At 48.6% G+C, this 16,345-nt stretch overlaps 6 protein-coding genes across 6 annotated transcripts; 4 read left to right on the top strand and 2 right to left on the bottom strand.

The window, feature by feature from the left end:
• Positions 1-108: 108 nt before the first annotated feature.
• Positions 109-3,143, bottom strand: BP5553_02220 (Coatomer subunit beta; the record flags this gene model as incomplete). The annotated part of the gene is made up of 4 exons (XM_032010843.1): positions 109-257; positions 313-2,317; positions 2,364-2,784; positions 2,839-3,143. 4 exons carry the CDS (start codon positions 3,141-3,143, stop codon positions 109-111), a joined length of 2,880 nt encoding a protein of 959 aa, XP_031874897.1.
• Positions 3,144-3,556: 413 nt separating this feature from the next.
• Positions 3,557-4,288, top strand: BP5553_02219 (putative mago nashi protein; the record flags this gene model as incomplete). The annotated part of the gene is made up of 6 exons (XM_032010842.1): positions 3,557-3,594; positions 3,647-3,684; positions 3,739-3,834; positions 3,891-3,954; positions 4,008-4,095; positions 4,148-4,288. 6 exons carry the CDS (start codon positions 3,557-3,559, stop codon positions 4,286-4,288), a joined length of 465 nt encoding a protein of 154 aa, XP_031874896.1.
• A 714-nt stretch (positions 4,289-5,002) lies between these two features.
• On the top strand, positions 5,003-6,166 carry BP5553_02218 (Vesicle-mediated transport protein-like protein Vid24; the record flags this gene model as incomplete). Its single annotated transcript, XM_032010841.1, has 4 exons — positions 5,003-5,380; positions 5,451-5,601; positions 5,671-5,993; positions 6,089-6,166. The coding sequence occupies 4 exons, from the start codon at positions 5,003-5,005 to the stop codon at positions 6,164-6,166; spliced, it is 930 nt and encodes a 309-aa protein (XP_031874895.1).
• Positions 6,167-6,769: 603 nt separating this feature from the next.
• BP5553_02217 (uncharacterized protein) lies at positions 6,770-7,435 on the top strand (the record flags this gene model as incomplete). Its single annotated transcript, XM_032010840.1, has 3 exons — positions 6,770-7,117; positions 7,216-7,361; positions 7,414-7,435. 3 exons carry the CDS (start codon positions 6,770-6,772, stop codon positions 7,433-7,435), a joined length of 516 nt encoding a protein of 171 aa, XP_031874894.1.
• A 209-nt stretch (positions 7,436-7,644) lies between these two features.
• BP5553_02216 (p-loop containing nucleoside triphosphate hydrolase) lies at positions 7,645-9,365 on the bottom strand (the record flags this gene model as incomplete). The annotated part of the gene is made up of 2 exons (XM_032010839.1): positions 7,645-8,550; positions 8,607-9,365. The coding sequence occupies 2 exons, from the start codon at positions 9,363-9,365 to the stop codon at positions 7,645-7,647; spliced, it is 1,665 nt and encodes a 554-aa protein (XP_031874893.1).
• Positions 9,366-14,023: 4,658 nt separating this feature from the next.
• On the top strand, positions 14,024-15,994 carry BP5553_02215 (uncharacterized protein; the record flags this gene model as incomplete). Its single annotated transcript, XM_032010838.1, has 6 exons — positions 14,024-14,167; positions 14,223-14,300; positions 14,358-14,682; positions 14,735-14,775; positions 14,829-14,927; positions 14,987-15,994. The coding sequence occupies 6 exons, from the start codon at positions 14,024-14,026 to the stop codon at positions 15,992-15,994; spliced, it is 1,695 nt and encodes a 564-aa protein (XP_031874892.1).
• Between the last annotated feature and the right edge of the window lie 351 nt (positions 15,995-16,345).

The raw sequence follows: 16,345 nt of genomic DNA, 5'->3' as shown, positions 1-16,345 counted from the left end.
GCAGCGCCCTACCTCTCCTCATACTTCATTAAGAAGCGTGCCTGTTCGACAATTCTTGCAAAGGATTAGGCAACACCAACTGATTCGCAGCTATGATGCATTCTGCGATCAAGCAACTTCTCCAACCTTGTTTAAGCCTTTGAGCGACCCAAGGCTGAGCGCTAGACCTTGTGATCTGCTTCGAATTCGGACGAATCCTGTAACTGGTCCATCGTCGCCTTCTTTCTCGATGCTCAGGTTTGCAAGTGCATCCTCACCTAAAATGAATGTTAGAATAGCGCCTTCTCCAAACATGCAAATCTAAGAGCTTACCGAAAACGCTTCGCGCGTATAAGTTTGCACTCAAAAATTGACAGTCGCCCTTGAGTGATGCCTCTGGCGTCAAGCAACTCATATTTGTGCAGGCCATCAATTGTGTGAGGAATTCTCGTAATGACTTGGCTTTGGAGTTGATGTTAACCTTGTTCTCCCATTCGAATTCGGTCCACATGGTTCGGAATTCGGTTTCTGTGCAGACTGCAGGGTGGATGTAATCCATAATGTCGACGTGCACATCGTTTAGGATGACTACGTTGTTTTCAGTCGAACTGGCGCCATCGTAAACAACGTTGCCAAAGATGACACCGGTATCCGTCGAGGAAACCTTGATTGTGGATTGAACGTTCAGGAAGTCATGTGGTCCAAGATTTTGCGTCGTCGGGCGCTCGACAACCTTGAGATCACCCAGCGTGGCGAACTCTACCGAGAGATTTTGGAGAGTTTCCGTAGTCTGATTGACTAGAAGGACGTCGAGCACGATATCAAATTGATGTACTTTGACATATGCTTCTGCGTAAACTGGATCCGAGAATCCTGTTAATTGCACAACTCGACTGAGCTTTGACGACAGGTCCTCAACCGCTGAATCGCCACCAGTGGCCCTCTCCAGATCAAGTCCAATCTCGTCGGCCCCATCGGTGGCATTCTTCTTTGCCAGCTGCCTGATTGAGACAACATCGTCTACTTGAACGGCAGTTTTGGCTTTCTCAACAGCTTCTTTTGCTGCACGTTTCCCCTCTTCCACTTGCACCATGGCACGGAAGGCCTTGCGTGTATCATCCAAGAAGACTTTCTCGAGACCTTTATTCTGGGGGTATTCGGCAAGAGATCTCACGCATGACATGATTCTATCGACGGAGTCTTCATCAATTGGTGCTTTGACGAATTGTGATTGGCCTACTCGAATGATAGAGATCATGATGAGCATGGCCTCGGCGCGTAGAGCGTTTGTGCGTGCATTATCTTGTGAGATTTCTGAATGTCGCATGACAAGCTTTGTGAGGGTGGATGAGAGCACCGACGCCAAGTAGTAATCACCGTCGAGGATAAGTTGTCGAAGGGGAGGCTTTTGGGCGGCCTTGACAGCTTCTAATTTGGCCGCGGCTGCAGACTGACTTGTAAGGGCACTTTCAGTTGCGTATGTACCATCAGCAAGCACTCTGCGGGACCCGGTGGGCGCCGCCTTTGGATGCCCGTTAACCTGCTCAGGTTCTTTGGTTGCATCCTGTCCATCTGCAACTTCATCTAAGAGACGCTGCTCTGATGCCAAAATCGGGATTTCGCCCAAACTTGCTCGTATCCGCTTCCAGGCATCTCTGATATCCTTTGCCTCGAGCGAGTACTCTCCCACAATCCAGAGTGCCCCCCTATATACCTTACCCGCACGGACTTCACTGAGGGTAGAGACTAGGCGCTCAACGATCGATGGGCGGAGTTTTGGGAATTTCTCCACGACCTCCTTTACGAACGAGATAACGTCAACCGCGGAAGTGTTGTTGAAATCCGCAATGAAGTCCATCAAGAGGTCGACGACGCTGGCTGCGACCTCTGAAAATTTGATAGCGCATTGATGTATCGAATGAATGAGCAATTGCCGGTATTCGTTGTTCTTCTCGTATTCTTGGTCAACCGTCTTTGTCAGCTCTTTCTTCAATAGCAGTACGACTTCTTCGACATTTTTGCTAGAGACCATCTCTAACGCAAGACTCAGAGCCTTCCTCCGAACATCAATATCGGGGCTCGATAGAACTCGGAGAATCTCCATCGTTAAATCATCTAGAACACCCTCATTTTTCTGTCGTAGTTGATCCACGCGGTCAAGCACAATCAGCTTGACGTTGTTGTCTGCCTCTTTGATGCTGAGCTCGATGAACTTTGAGGCTGCAGCTTTCACGGCAACGGGGTTGTTGGTTAAGGCAGTAAGTGAGGATGCCGCCTCGTAGACAACCGTGCTGGCGCCCGCCTCGAGAAGGTCGAAGATGAGTCGTAGATAACGAGCCTGGGGTCATTAGTAGTTGTTGTATAGCACGGCGAGAGTTTCATACCTTATTGTTTGGGTTTTGGATGGCATCCGTGCGGATGAACTCCAATTGAACCAGCTGCAAAAGTTCATCTGCGTTAGGAATGCCATCAAACACGCTGCTAAGATACGCCAATGCACCATCATGGTTGATGCTAGCCAGCGCCGCGAATGCGTTGCGCTTGCATGTATGATCGCTCTCAGTTTCCAAGAATGTAGCAATAAGCTCAGCAGCATCAGGGATCAGACTTGGAGAGTGTTGGTAGATGGATGCCACGGCAAAGACGGCGTTTTTCCGGACGTATGCATGGCGATGCTCAAGACACGAGCGGGCAGAAGATAAAAGGGGTTCGATCAGCTCGGCTTCGCGAAGCTTACACAAGAAGCGCAGCGTATTCCCCCGGATATATTCATTCGGATGTTGTAAATCATTTCTAATGCCGTTGCTAACAGGAATTTAGCATGTGCCCCTTCTGGTATTATAGCATAAAGTGACCTACCAGACCAGAATCATCTCCTGCTTCAGCTTACCGCTGGCATCGAGTTTTGGACATATTTCGTAGTAGAAATAGAGCAGCTTCTTTAGAGCCTTGTGCTTCGAGGGCATAACAAATCGAATAATATGCATGAGTAGTTGAGGCATTGAATCCCCGTTCAACATAATTGTGAGGATGCGCTTCATTGTGTCCACCTTGCTTTCATCGGTCCCCTTTTCCAGCTGCGTGCGCAGCTCGGACATTGTAGGTACATCCGCTGCATTATCCTGGTGTACCAAACTGTACGACTGCTCCAAGAAGGACGCCATCTTGGCCGAATTTGAGAGGTGCTTCGCAGCTAATTGCGTTGGTTACTCGTCTTCCCGTGGAGTATAGGAGGGATGGCGCTGTTCGTAGTTCGTGATTCTGGGTCGCAGCGGACAGAATCCAACTCGGGGGCAAACGGTCAGATTCGAGAGAGTTGATGATAATCCTTCGCGCAGGGAGGGAAAAGGTGGTAAGGGCGCATCAGAGGTTCATTATCATATGGCGGGAAGTGGTAGTTGTAGCTTTCTGTGATGCTTGCTGTTCAATTCGAATTTAGCGTGTGTGTGAGCCTGATCCCAGCCACAAGGCACGAACACCCCCCGCCAACCGTTTCGAGGCGCGACTAATCAAAAGCTTCAGCCTTCTCAATCAAGTTCAACAACGTCGCAATTATTATTCCCTCTGGACGATCACCATGGCTGCATCTAACGAGCCATTTTACATCCGCTACTAGTGAGTTGATCCCTCTTGTTAGAGCTGGACCATGCTAATCAAATATCGCAAGCTCGGGGCATCAAGGTCGACACGGACATGAATTTCTTGGTAAATTCCTACTCTATGCGGTTACTCGGCGCTGGCTCTGATTATAGAAAACAGAATTCGACTTCCGAGTATTAGGGGATGGGAGAAGCGCCTCTGCTCGTTATGCCAACAACTCCAACTACCGCAATGATTCCCTCATCCGAAAAGAGAGTGCGTATAGGGTGCCATATCGTCCTCGGGCTAGACTGACCGGAGACTTCCAATAGTGTGTGTCAGCTCTCTCCTTGTCGACGAGATCAAGCGCATTATCAAGACAAGTGAAATCATGAAGTGGGTCAAAGTCAATGATGTAGCCGTTCGAAACGTGGCTTATATTGAAATAGGGAAGATGATAAGAATTGGCCGCAGAAAAATAAGGATGGGCGACAAGAGTTGGAGATACGCCTTGGAGGCGAGCATATATCATTTGAGGTACGGAGATTGCTTGTTCTATCTCGTTGCAGCACTGATGAGGATATTTTAGACGGCCAAGATCGGGTCTCTCGTCGACGTTACCGAATCGCAAGACCCCGAGGGTCTCCGTGTCTTCTACTACCTGGTCCAAGATTTGAAAGCCTTAGTCTTCTCCCTGATCGCTCTGCATTTCAAGATTAAGCCGATATGAGAGGCGCGGTTCTGGAAGGTTATCGAGTCAAGGCGTCAGGCGTTGGCAGATTTGAGGGAATGAATAAAAAATATACCAGGGAGGAAAGCCATTCACGATGCGACTGCCTAGATTCGCCTTGTATCTGGCAAACCCTGGTATTCCTGGATGCCATGACTGGCTGGATAAACCGGTCGATGCAGTGAATAGTCGACTTGACTGAGACTCTAGAGTCTGGATCCCAATGATGTTCACATTAACTAGCGGGACTTGGATTTTAGCAATTTCACAACTACCTACTTCGTACTTAGGCCGGATTACTCTGAGAAGTAATACACGGTCTGTTTCTACTTGGGTGGCGACTGAATATTTTATTGTGGAGTTGAATGTTACCTGCAACACCGTAACATTCAGTCTGTCAAGGACGTGACTCGGACTCGAGACTCGAGCCCTTCTGCGACTCCGACTTTTGCTGCTCTACCGCCGTGACCCCACGAAAACCCCGGCTTGCCAGGATTTCTCTTCGCTTAGCCTGTCAAGGCATGCTTGCTTGCCTCCGTGCTCCAGATCCATATCCCATATCTCTCTATCACGATCTCCTAAAAGTGCATCACCCAACACAACGGTGACCATGTGCATTTGATTGACCGGCGCTCCGCTCCTTTCACTTCTCTGCCTGTATCATTAGTATCGCCTTCCATATTTGAAAGCCTGGCCGGCGCGGGCGCAGACCAAATGCCCACCCCTTCGAGCCACGACCGCATCGCTGCAACCCCGTCGTCCCACACCTCATGCCCCCCCGACGATGACAGATCGAGCTGGAGGAGTGTCGAGATGGATGATACCCCAGAGGAAACAATTCTAGCCGCAGCTGAAGTGCTTCAACAGCCGACCCCTCCTGCATCGGGCTCTCGAGCCGCCGGTTCAACGGAAACGCGCATCACTGAGCAACCAGAGGTTAAACGAATGGACATTGAGGAAGACAATGTCGCCCACGACATGCTATCTCCCATGAGTGCCGAGGCAGACAAACAAGATGATACCGATATACATGCATTGGCCAATACCGATCTTGGTTCACCATCCATGGGATACGACTTCTCCAACATTAGAGTACGTGTTCCCCTCACAGGATAGCGATGGCATGTTGATATGTATGCGAAATACTGATTCCCCTTCCCAGCTCATACCATCCTCCCCATCCTCATTTCTTCGCGCCGGTAGCAAATTCCATGGCACTCAGCAATCCGAACGTCAAGTTTACGATGTACAAGTCGAGATCAAACACGTTGATATGCGCGAGTCGTTCCTCTGTGGCTATCTTCGTATCCAAGGTATGTAGTTTCCGATCTGTCACATCCTCCGGGAGCGGAGAGCGGAGACTGATGTGCGTGCTTTCCTAGGATTAACGGAAGACCACCCGACCCTCACGACCTACTTCGAAGGCGAAATTATTGGCTCCAAATACACTTTCCTCACCCAGCACGAAGATTGGGGCTCGAATGATAAGGTGGATCTACAGCACTGGGCGAAGTTCACGGCCTTCAGACCATTCCAGAAGGCGGCCAAGAAGGGTCATTTCCATATCCCACACCTCGCACAACGAGAGAACATATTCATGAGGTGGAAGGAGCACTTTTTAGTCCCTGACCACCGAGTAAGAACGATTACTGGCGCCAGTTTCGAAGGGTTCTATTATATCTGTTTCAATCAGGTTCAAGGGACCGTAAGTGGAATATATTTTCACGCCAAGAGCGAGAAGTAAGCCAAATCCGCCACCAAGTGATATACCAGGGAGGCTTTTGCTAATACCGAGCGCAGATTCCAACAGCTAGAGCTGAAACACGTCGAAGATCGGGGATGCTTTGCTGCGATGGAATTTCGATGAGTAACGAATGATGATAGCGGGGGTGGTGAATTAGGCTGATGGAACGAGTAATGGGCCTTGAACAATCACCTTCTTGGGATAAAGGATCGTGTGATAAACGGGCGCGGTATTAAAGCCACGAATGCGAATGCATATGGGCTGGGCACTTGAGTCTTCAGGCATCAAGAAGGAGTTCATCGTGTGATATTTGGTTTAAGCGTTCAACCTTGTGCATTATGTACTTGGTAGGGTGTCCGTGTGAAAATCGCGGACACATTATTAGTATATTCCTGCTACATAAATATCTATCTAGGATTAACAGTAACAAACATATGTTAACAAAGGCAATTCCTCGTAGTGTCGTCGTGAAGCCGCAGCAGCGACCCTGCGTAATGTGTGATGACCTCGTACGCAGCCTGGACGCCGAGGCTGCGCAGGTGGGCAAATGGGCAGGTGGGCACGAACGCTGTTCGTGCGTCCCGATGTGGAACTTCCAATCAGCGAGGCATCCCACCACTTACCTTTATATTACACCACTACTCCTACTGCTCCTGCACCTCCATCTCCATCTCCAGCCTCACATAACTCTTCTCGGGCATCCACATAATCCCCATATCCCCAACCCCAGAAGAACAATGGATTTCGCCCCCTACCAAGACCAATCCCCCGAAACATCGCGAGCGCTCTCACCACCCCCCGAGTCCCAACCGCGACGCTCCTTCTCCCCGCCCAACGGCCGGCGTTCCTTCTCCCCAGCTCTCGCATCACCCACGAATCCCACACCGCCCACTGCGAATCCATGGGCGCCTTCCTCCGCGACGGCGTTCGGAAACGATGATGTAGAGAGCGGGAGGACGGATAGATTGAATGAGTTCGAGACGAGTTTGCCAATTAGATTGGATTACGAGGCGTGTTTGGCGTATTTGCTATTACCGCCTGCTGGGGGTGTGCTGTTGCTTATTTTGGAGCGGAAGAGTGATTATGTGCGGTATGTACTTGATATACTATGGTGAAGTGTCTGAGACAGAAATGGAGGGGAACTGTTGCGCTATGTGGAGATGAGGCTAATGGTGGTGTATAGATTCCATGCATGGCAATCCTCGTTGCTGTTCACGGCCATGTTCGTGCTACATCTGATATTCTCGTGGTCGACGTTCCTTTCGTGGATTATATTTATAGCGGATTTGGGGCTGATCGGATACTTGACGTTGAGGGCATACCAAGATGGTAAGTCTCGTCTGCGACATGGATAGGCCATTTGCTAATAGGAATTGTGTAGCGGATACACTAGATCGATGTGAAGTGCCGCTCTTTGGAAGGCTGGCTAGTAGTATACTAGATGATGAGTGAGAGATGATGATACGCTTTTGCTTTTTCAAGATACCCTTTTTGCAGCACCGCTTATTTATATAGCATTATACTTGGACATCTAGTAATGTAATTCATAATATCATTATTCATAAAATCAAACGCTCGCTATTTATAAAAACAGGCGCTGGCAATGCTAAAACTACATATATCGTGGCATGACCGGGTTTCTGATATGGATGGGATATGTCCCCATGGCATCACTACCATCAAGGGCATCACTCCTGACTGGCCGGAACCCGCTCCCCGTTCTGTTCTCAGTATCGCGGCCGATCTCCTTCCTTAACGCCTCGATCTGCATCCTTAGCTCGTTCCGACTCATAACTGGCCAGAGATCGCTCTCCATGTTGAGATCAGGATATTCGTTGTCCGCAACCACCTGGCTCGTCGTGCTAGGGCTGGTACTCTCAGCCTCTCCGTTGATTTCCTTCCTTAGCGCCTCGATCTGCTTTTTTAACTCTATCCACAGAGCATTGTCCCGCAGGTCGCTCTCTCGAGATCTGCACTTCCTCTTCTCGTCTTGCCGCCCAGCGAGAACCTGAAGGGCAGCGACGAACGCCTCCTTCATATAGGCAAAGCTGAAATCGCCGGTGATGTCTGCGACTCGGGTACACATTTCCTTAGGAAAATCGACCTTGTCGTTATTCCGTAGCTTGTGGCGCCAGTATTCGGAATATTGGACCCGCTCGTCCCGGTTGGGCACATCGAAGAAGTATTTCCTGTCAAAGCGGCTTGGTCGTTTGGCGATGCCTGGGTCTAATCGTTCTATATGGTTGGTACTGCCAATCATGAGGATTCCATGGTTGGATTCTAGCCCATCGACCTCATTGAGGAAGTAGCTGCGCACGGCGACGTTGACGAGGGAATCGATATCCTCGAAGATTAGGATACATGGGGCCATTTGGCGAGCCTTAAGGAATATTTGACGGATGCCGAACTCTGGTCCTGCATAGCTGTTGAATGATTTTACATAAAGCGACTCGACCTTTGGGTTTTTGCGCTTGGATATGTCGTGCATGAGAGCTTTGGTAGATATTGTTTTGCCATTCTAGATTGCCAGATCAGTTATTGAATTCGTTTGAAAAGGCAGCATGGGATTCTTACACCAGGTGGACCATGGAAAATGACCCCTCTCTTCCAAGGGACGCCAAATTCCGTATATCGTTCCTCTCCATCGAAAAATCCAAGCACATCGTCAATGATAGCGTCTTTCTTGTCCTTCTCTAATATGACGTCGTCCCACGCCGATTTCTGGATGTTCTGCCATAATTCTGTGTTCTTTTGCCAGAATCCTTGATCGAATACTAGGACCTCGCTGTGGAGCTCTTCCATCCACCTGGAGCATGCAGCGATCAATTCATCTGTTTTCTTTTGTGCGGACGCCTTCTCCTCAGGCGTCATATATTTCCCTTCTTGCTCAGGTGCAACGAGAATATAGTTGTTGCGTGTCTTTGCGACCAGGCCGTCGGATCCCTCAACGACATACAGGAGGAACTCATTTCCTTGAAACTCATAATCGAACTTTCCCAGGACAACCTTCTCACCGAAAGATCCTCCAATTTGGTCGTTGTATCGTCGTAGAGGAAGTTGGAACTTCCGCTCCACGAGCGAGTCCTCGTCGAGGAGGGAGTAATGTGCATCGTCACGTGCATCTGCGAAAGCAAGCAGATCGCAAGAGTCCGACGGGCTGACTGTGAGATGATGTCGGGGGAAGCTTAGTGAGATCGCATCTACTATGACGGCCTCTGTGAACCATCGCTGTCCTTTGCAGCTATCGAAAAATTTGCCGCCAACGCCCCAGCCGGACTTGGGCTGAGGACCTGGGCTGGTTGAAATGTGGACGAAGTCGTCGTTGGAAAACATTGTTGCGGTGGAGGATAGAGGAGTGGAGGGATGGAGGAGTGTGAGAGTGTCGGGTAGGGGTGGGTGGGAGTCAGTGGTAAACAGCAGGTTGATGTTATGAAATATTGTGAATGGGATGGAATGGAATGGAGCTAATTGGGATGGAGAGGGTGGACGATGATAACAACTATATACTCTAGACGGTACACCTCACCTCTCTGTGCCCCTCATTGCAATGCGAAGATACTGTTGCAGATCGATCGAGCAAGCCGCTATCCGTTGCATCGCATTGGCATTGGCATTGGCAGACCGGCCTCCCTCCATACGCACTTACCAGCCACCCTGCAACACGTCACGCAGTCGTACGCGCCCGAAATGGCTCGTCGATCAGGACGCGAGTTCGTTATCTAAAGTTAGGATGGCTCTGGCGCTGCTACATACTGTACCCGGCGCCAAGAGGCCGGGACATCAACCGGCTACGTAGGGAGGAGGACTCGGAAGGAGGAGAGACGATCGGGAATAGGCTCAAGCGGCAAAGACCCAAGCAGAAGCAGAGGACGAGTGCACATGCAATGCAGTGTCCGTTTGGTGGCCTCGGGGGTGGCCGTTGAGGCTGAGCTGAAACTGTCACCCAGACAGAACCCTACGGAGTACGTACGCGACATTCTTTCGCCCGTCCAACGGTGCTCCAGCACTCGTAAGTACGAAGTCCTACGTAACGAGCTATGGCGCGGCTTATGCGGTGCTACCCCCGCCCTTTTAATTTGCAAGAGGGCGATTGCCAGCCCTTGGTAATCATACGCACTCCAGTGCCGGTTGGGCCAGTGACCAGTGACCAGTTGGTCAGTGTCATCCTGTGCAAAAAACTCCTCAAGGATGTCGGTCATATTGGAATGGCCAATGGCCAATGGCCAATAGCCAATGATGGCCAATTTTATGTTCCTCAATTGCCTGCACTTTTTTGGTGTTTTGCTTGAAGTTGACGTTGACGTTGACATTGACATTGACATTGGCATTCCACCAGCACTCGGGCCAGTTCCCGAAATAGAAACGAAGCTTCTTCTCTTCAGTTAATAAGCTAGCTAAGGTACATGTACATGTACTTCTCACCCATGATCATAATAATGTAGACTCTAGAATACAGTAGGTATCCTGAGCTATTGGGATTACTCCGTAATTGGCGCTTTTTAATCGTTATCGCTGGCGAATGCACTCTCTCTTCCATCCTTGCTTATCCTCTCAAGACGCATCTTTAGGCGGGACGGACATTGAGCTGCACTCGTATCTACTACCAGTGTTCTCCTTCCGATTGAGCTCAATCCTCGGGAATTGCAACCCCAAAAGTCCAGGCATTTTAACCTTACGCCCGTTTCCTTCCCGTTTGCGATGAGAATTCGAGATGGAGGCCCCGAGGCACCTCGGTCTGAGCTTTCAGTAATCAGCAATCTGCGATAGTCGGGATGCATAAATAATACACCTTGCAGGTTGCAGATTCGTCACGGGGGCTGGTTGACGTAAAGCCCGTCTATTTACGTGAATCCGCGCGTCTGCCCCCTGTTCGCGTTGGCTTCGAAGTACCGGGCTCGCCCCAGTGGATGGGATGAAAAAGTACCGTCGTTACATTTTCATGCCACTACATCTACAACTGCTATCTCCCGTTCATTACTTCGTGGGCTGCACTACACTACTCGTATGTTGCACCGCAGAAACCAAGCTCTTGATGGGTGGCTGAAAGATGTCGCAACTCCACGAAGCCACAGACACATACACATAACGGCACTGACGCTGTCACCATTACGTAGGTACGAGTGCTACTAATAATCGAGCTATCGACGTCGTCGAACACACGTATTGAGGTCGAGAGCAACACCCATCATTAACAGAGGTCGAATCGCCCAACTTTCGAAGGAAGATGCAGAAACAAAGTGTCTGCCGAAGGTCGAGCGGCCCCGTATGCTATCTTCCATCAAACGACGCCTACGCTTGAGGTCTTACTGTCGTGAGTCGTGAGCAGATATTATCGAGAGACGGTACAGTTAGGGCAGCAATTGGGCCTACATTGGCATATGTGGCATCAATCAACAATGCGTCCGCCATTTCTTTGGCCAGTCTAAAGAGCGCAATGAGCGCATCGACTCTACAACCTTTGTCTAGTCATGACAGTACCTAGATACATTGAAGATGCGCTTTTAGTCTCCCAGGCCGCTTGCATCGGGCTCTATACTCCAAGGCATTCGATGTACAATTGTTATATGCAACCAGCAGAGATCCCGAGTGATGCCTACCACAGCACCCATCGTCACCAGTGCTTCAAAAGGTTACCGAGGATGGTTCAGGTGACATTCCGAATATGAACACCCCCAAGTGGTCTTCGCTTGCAGTTCTCATCCACAGCAGAATCAGGAATCTCAGCTATATCAATACACTCGGTACAGGTGGTTGTATTGTCCTAACTCCTTGATATGAAACTACAACTCGACGGGTTGTAGATCACACGATCCCGAGCAACTTGCTATACGTTAGCGCAAATCCAACCTCGATGCCTCGTTAGATGTGGCAGTCAAGGCTGCTGGTAATGAAGCTAGATCATGTAAGACCACTATTCCCAATCAACTAGTGAAGTCGATCCAAAATTGCAGCGCAATAGAAACTAACTGATGCTCTTTCGATTATAGGTACAAAATTGCTGAAGCGCATCGAAGGCCAATTTACATTCCTCATGACGATGGATAGTGGCGCGGAGGTCCTGGCGAAGTTTCCCAATCCAAACGCTTGGTCCCCATTCTACACAACAGCATCCGAGGTCGCTACTCGAAACTTCGCGAGCGGGTTTCACTGCGAGCCAAGTTAAACGACTGATATCTATCCCTTAGTTGCGAGAAGCTTCGAATTTGCCCGTACCATGTATACGCGCAAATTCGTTATGTTCACTCAATCCCGTTGGGGTAGAATATATTATTGAGGTGAAAGCTAGAGGCAAACCGTTATGGAACTTATGGCGCCATTTGCCAAGAGGATCACAGCTGAGTCTTGTTACACAGATTGTGGACTTGGAGGCAAATCTTGCATCCATTTCCTTCCAGAAGCTTGGCTGCATTTGCGACAAGGCCGATTTGGAATCCAAAGGTGTCCTTCCGCAAAGCCCCAAGGCCACGTTTCGTTCCCTTGGTGGTTATCCGAAGAAGGGCCCATTGTTGATGAACACTTTTTTTACCTGGTTCCTTGACCAAAAAGAAGTGTTATGGGAAGGGAAAAGAGCTACAAAGGCTTTAGATCGAAGTCCATGTGAGTAGATACCATTAGTGGGGAGAGCTATATCACCAACCTAGGAAGCGAGAAATAGTGTTGGCTATATGGCAGCTATGGGAAAGAATGAGATACAATGGTCCGAGACCTGCACAACGCCCCATATGAATTATTGGCCGGCAATCGACCACAGTATCAGAAATTTTCTTCCAGCATAAAGCCATCTATGCTTCCTCTCCCTAATGACTACGAGAGGATACCAGAAGCTCCGTTCGACGATTCCGAATCAGTTAATTACTCTAGCGAGAGTGATGATATTCTGAGCTATTATCAATGCCTCACCCGACTCAAAAATCCCCTGCGCGGGGCGACAAGCAGCCGGCCTCACAGCTCGATTTTGATGCAGCCTCTTTCTCTTGTTTCCGGTACATAGGGCCAGAACGACATATTCTCTTTCCAACACTCGTTGATAACGGTCGCTGTTCCTTGGCAAGGTTGTCCTTAACCTTTACGGAACACTAATTGAAGCTTCATAATGAGGAAATGAAGCTGCTAGAAGAGCCTGAGACTGTGTTGCATCTGCTGCAAGACCAGAATCTGATTTCGGTAGGTGGCCGGGTTCTACGTGACGATTATGGGCAAGCTCAAATATGGGCCGTATTGAGTTTTGTTAGATCCCTTGTCCGACGAGATTCTCAATCTGGTTGGCATGTTCCTGCTATTCCTCCAAGGCCACAGTTTGCCTATTGAAAGGCATGCGGATCATAATTATCACTGACACAAGGTAGTTACCATCCCTCTACTTGTATCTACACAAGTGTTTAACTATTTAATTAGTTTGTGTGATTTCTATTCTACAAATTTTACGCTTTGCCCTCAGAGTTGGTCCTTGTACTATAGAGCTGGAGGTATTGAATTGATTGATTTTTAATCTAATAAGTGGACCCTGGCATATATATAGGCAAAATGTGAAATAGCTCAAATGAACGGAACGCGACGATTCCGGTGTCTTCAAAATATTGCACTATCTATCTAACCATCTGCCACCAGGATTAATTATCAGTAAACAGTTGACGACGTTGATTGGAGCTCCCAGATGGGGCATTTGGTGGTATTGTCAGAATACACTGACATGACGGGTTGCTTTGGCTCCTTAGTGCTTGAGACTGTGCCTCAACAGTTCTATACTTGCCGAGACTTTAGGATACACCCGGCCAACTACTAACCCCGTATTCACGTCCTCCTATTCTCTGCATCAGAATTCCCCGCGCCAAGTCATGGGGTTCTATGATTTTTATCACCAAATAAATATCTCGACCTAACCCCCAAACCGCGCGTCAACGAGGCACAGGCACTTGGCCTTCTTCCGATCCCACGTTATATTAATTCAATCTCAGGGTGAAGATATCTTACATCGTACAGGAATATTCACAATGAAGGTGTCATGGATTCTTGTTGTTCTTTCCACTACTGTGGCTATCGAGGCTGTTAGTCCCGTGGTCGATCTAAGCTATTCAAAGTATGAAGGCACCGAATTACCAAACGGTGTATCCCAATGGCTTGGAATAAGATATGCTGTATTATCATCTTCGACCGCGTACCATTGTTTAGTATGCTAACGTTTCCTCTCAGGCTCCTCCACTTGGGAACCTACGTTTTGCAGCTCCGACAACACCACTTACCACGACTGCTATTCAAAAAGCAGACAAAGTAGGTGCCTCCTCTACTATAATTGATAATTACAGGGGATTGCTAACTAGAATCAAGCATGGATTCCTCTGTTTAGCCAACCAGCAAGGTCCAGGACTTCAATATGGAAGCGCCCGGCAACCCATGGACGAAGATTGTTTGTTTTTAGATGTCTGGGCGCCCACGAATGCTACTGCTACTTCCAATCTTCCTATCATGGTTTTTATTCAAGGAGGTGGTTGGAGCAGCAACTCCAATGGAAACTTTAATGGCAGCTTGCTCGTTGAGAATTCAGGGATGAACATGATGGTAATTACATTGAATTACCGTGTGGGGTTGCTGGGACTGCTGGCTGGCCAAGAAGTGGTGGAAGGAGGGAGTTTAAATAATGGTCTCAAAGATGGTGAGTGGGCTTGAATGCCAGCCTGAATAAATATAGACTAACCCTTTTGTAGTTATGTATGTTTTGCAGTGGATACAAGATCGAGCTGATCTGGTTCGTACTCATTCCTGGTTGGAACCTTATATCCTTACTAACAACTTTACTAGTTTGGTGGTGATATTCATCATGTTGTGCTCTCTGGTGATAGTGTTGGGGCAATGATCATTACCTATCTCATGGCAGCTCACAATGGGACAGGGCTCCCAGTAAGAGAACCAAAATTAAATAATGACCCAGGTAACAATAGACTAACTTCTCGCTACAGGGTTACTTCCATGCAGCAGCAGCTGAAAGCTCATCTTTTAGTGGAGATGCTCAAGTTGTTGATCTTCAACCTCATTACCATGACCTGGTTAATGCAACAGGGTGCGGAAGCACAAACGATACACTTTCATGCCTTCGAGGTCTCAATGTCACCGAGCTCCAGACCAAATCCCCTGCCCATGGATGGAGCCCTGTCATCGACAACGATATTCTCGTTGCCCCGCTTTATCAACTATATGAGCAAAGAAGATTTCGCCAGGTACCTGTCATCTATGGTAGCTGCACCGATGAGGGCACCAAGAACGTTGACAAGACGGTTACGACCGCCACACTTGACGCGGCCATAAGGAACATCGTAGGAAAGATCACTGATACGCAACTCAACGAACTAAAAACCATGTATCCCGAATCCCTCAATGATGTTACCTTCTCCGGCATAGCCCTGAATGCCTCCTATCCAGGCGCCGGCAACGAGTGGCAGCGTCTTGCAGCAATGATGGGGGATACATCTCGCTGCGTCAACTATTTCCAATCCGACATGCATGACGTTGCAGGTAACACCGCAAACTGGCATTACCACTACGACGTCTTGGATCCCCGCGATGAGTCCAGAGGTGACCGGGTCTACCATGTCGTGGAACTTAACGCCATCTGGGGCCCCAACAACACGGATGGCTCCCCGCCGCCATCTTATTACGTAGCCAATGAAGAGGGTGGTAATGCTGGCATTGTACCGATTATGCAAAGCTATTGGATTAGTTTTGTTCGCACTTTTGATCCGAATACTCACCGGATGCCTGGCCTGGCAGCATGGACGCCTTGGACACTGAAGGGAAGAGAGCGATTGCTGTTTCACAACAACGAGACTACGATGGAGACGATGACTACTGAGGAACAGACACGTTGTAAGCTTGGGATACAGTATATGAAGGCGAGGAATGCTTATGCGCAGCCGTTGACCACTTTATTGCCTTTTGCTAATGGTACGCTGCCTGATCCGTATCAGTGAAACGGCTGTTGGGAAGCTTAGAGGAAGGACTCGGACGAAATAAAAATAATATACTGGCTCTGGATATTTTGAACCTGATCTTAAAAACCTAGAAGTAAGCATATAATTGAGTTATTATATATTCCCTTCTGAGTTTTCGGTTGCTTCCTTTCACTTATTTATATGGTATACTAACTCGTTCTCAATCTCGAGGGACGCAGCCTTATTATTGAAAACTATCAATATATTTCCCCCCTCGTCTCTCGCCACCCTTACTCTTAATTATCTCATATAACAGCTATGGCCTCAGTACTATAATCACCCAATAGTTCGGGGTTTAATACAAGCAAGCACTTTCATTTTATACGCACA

This window comes from Venustampulla echinocandica (genome assembly GCF_003357145.1).
Source record: "Venustampulla echinocandica strain BP 5553 chromosome Unknown scaffold_0, whole genome shotgun sequence".
NCBI classification, from domain to species: Eukaryota; Fungi; Ascomycota; class Leotiomycetes; order Helotiales; family Pleuroascaceae; genus Venustampulla; species Venustampulla echinocandica.
Note: the sequence above shows the minus strand (reverse complement) of the source record. Positions and strands in the feature narration are given on the sequence as shown.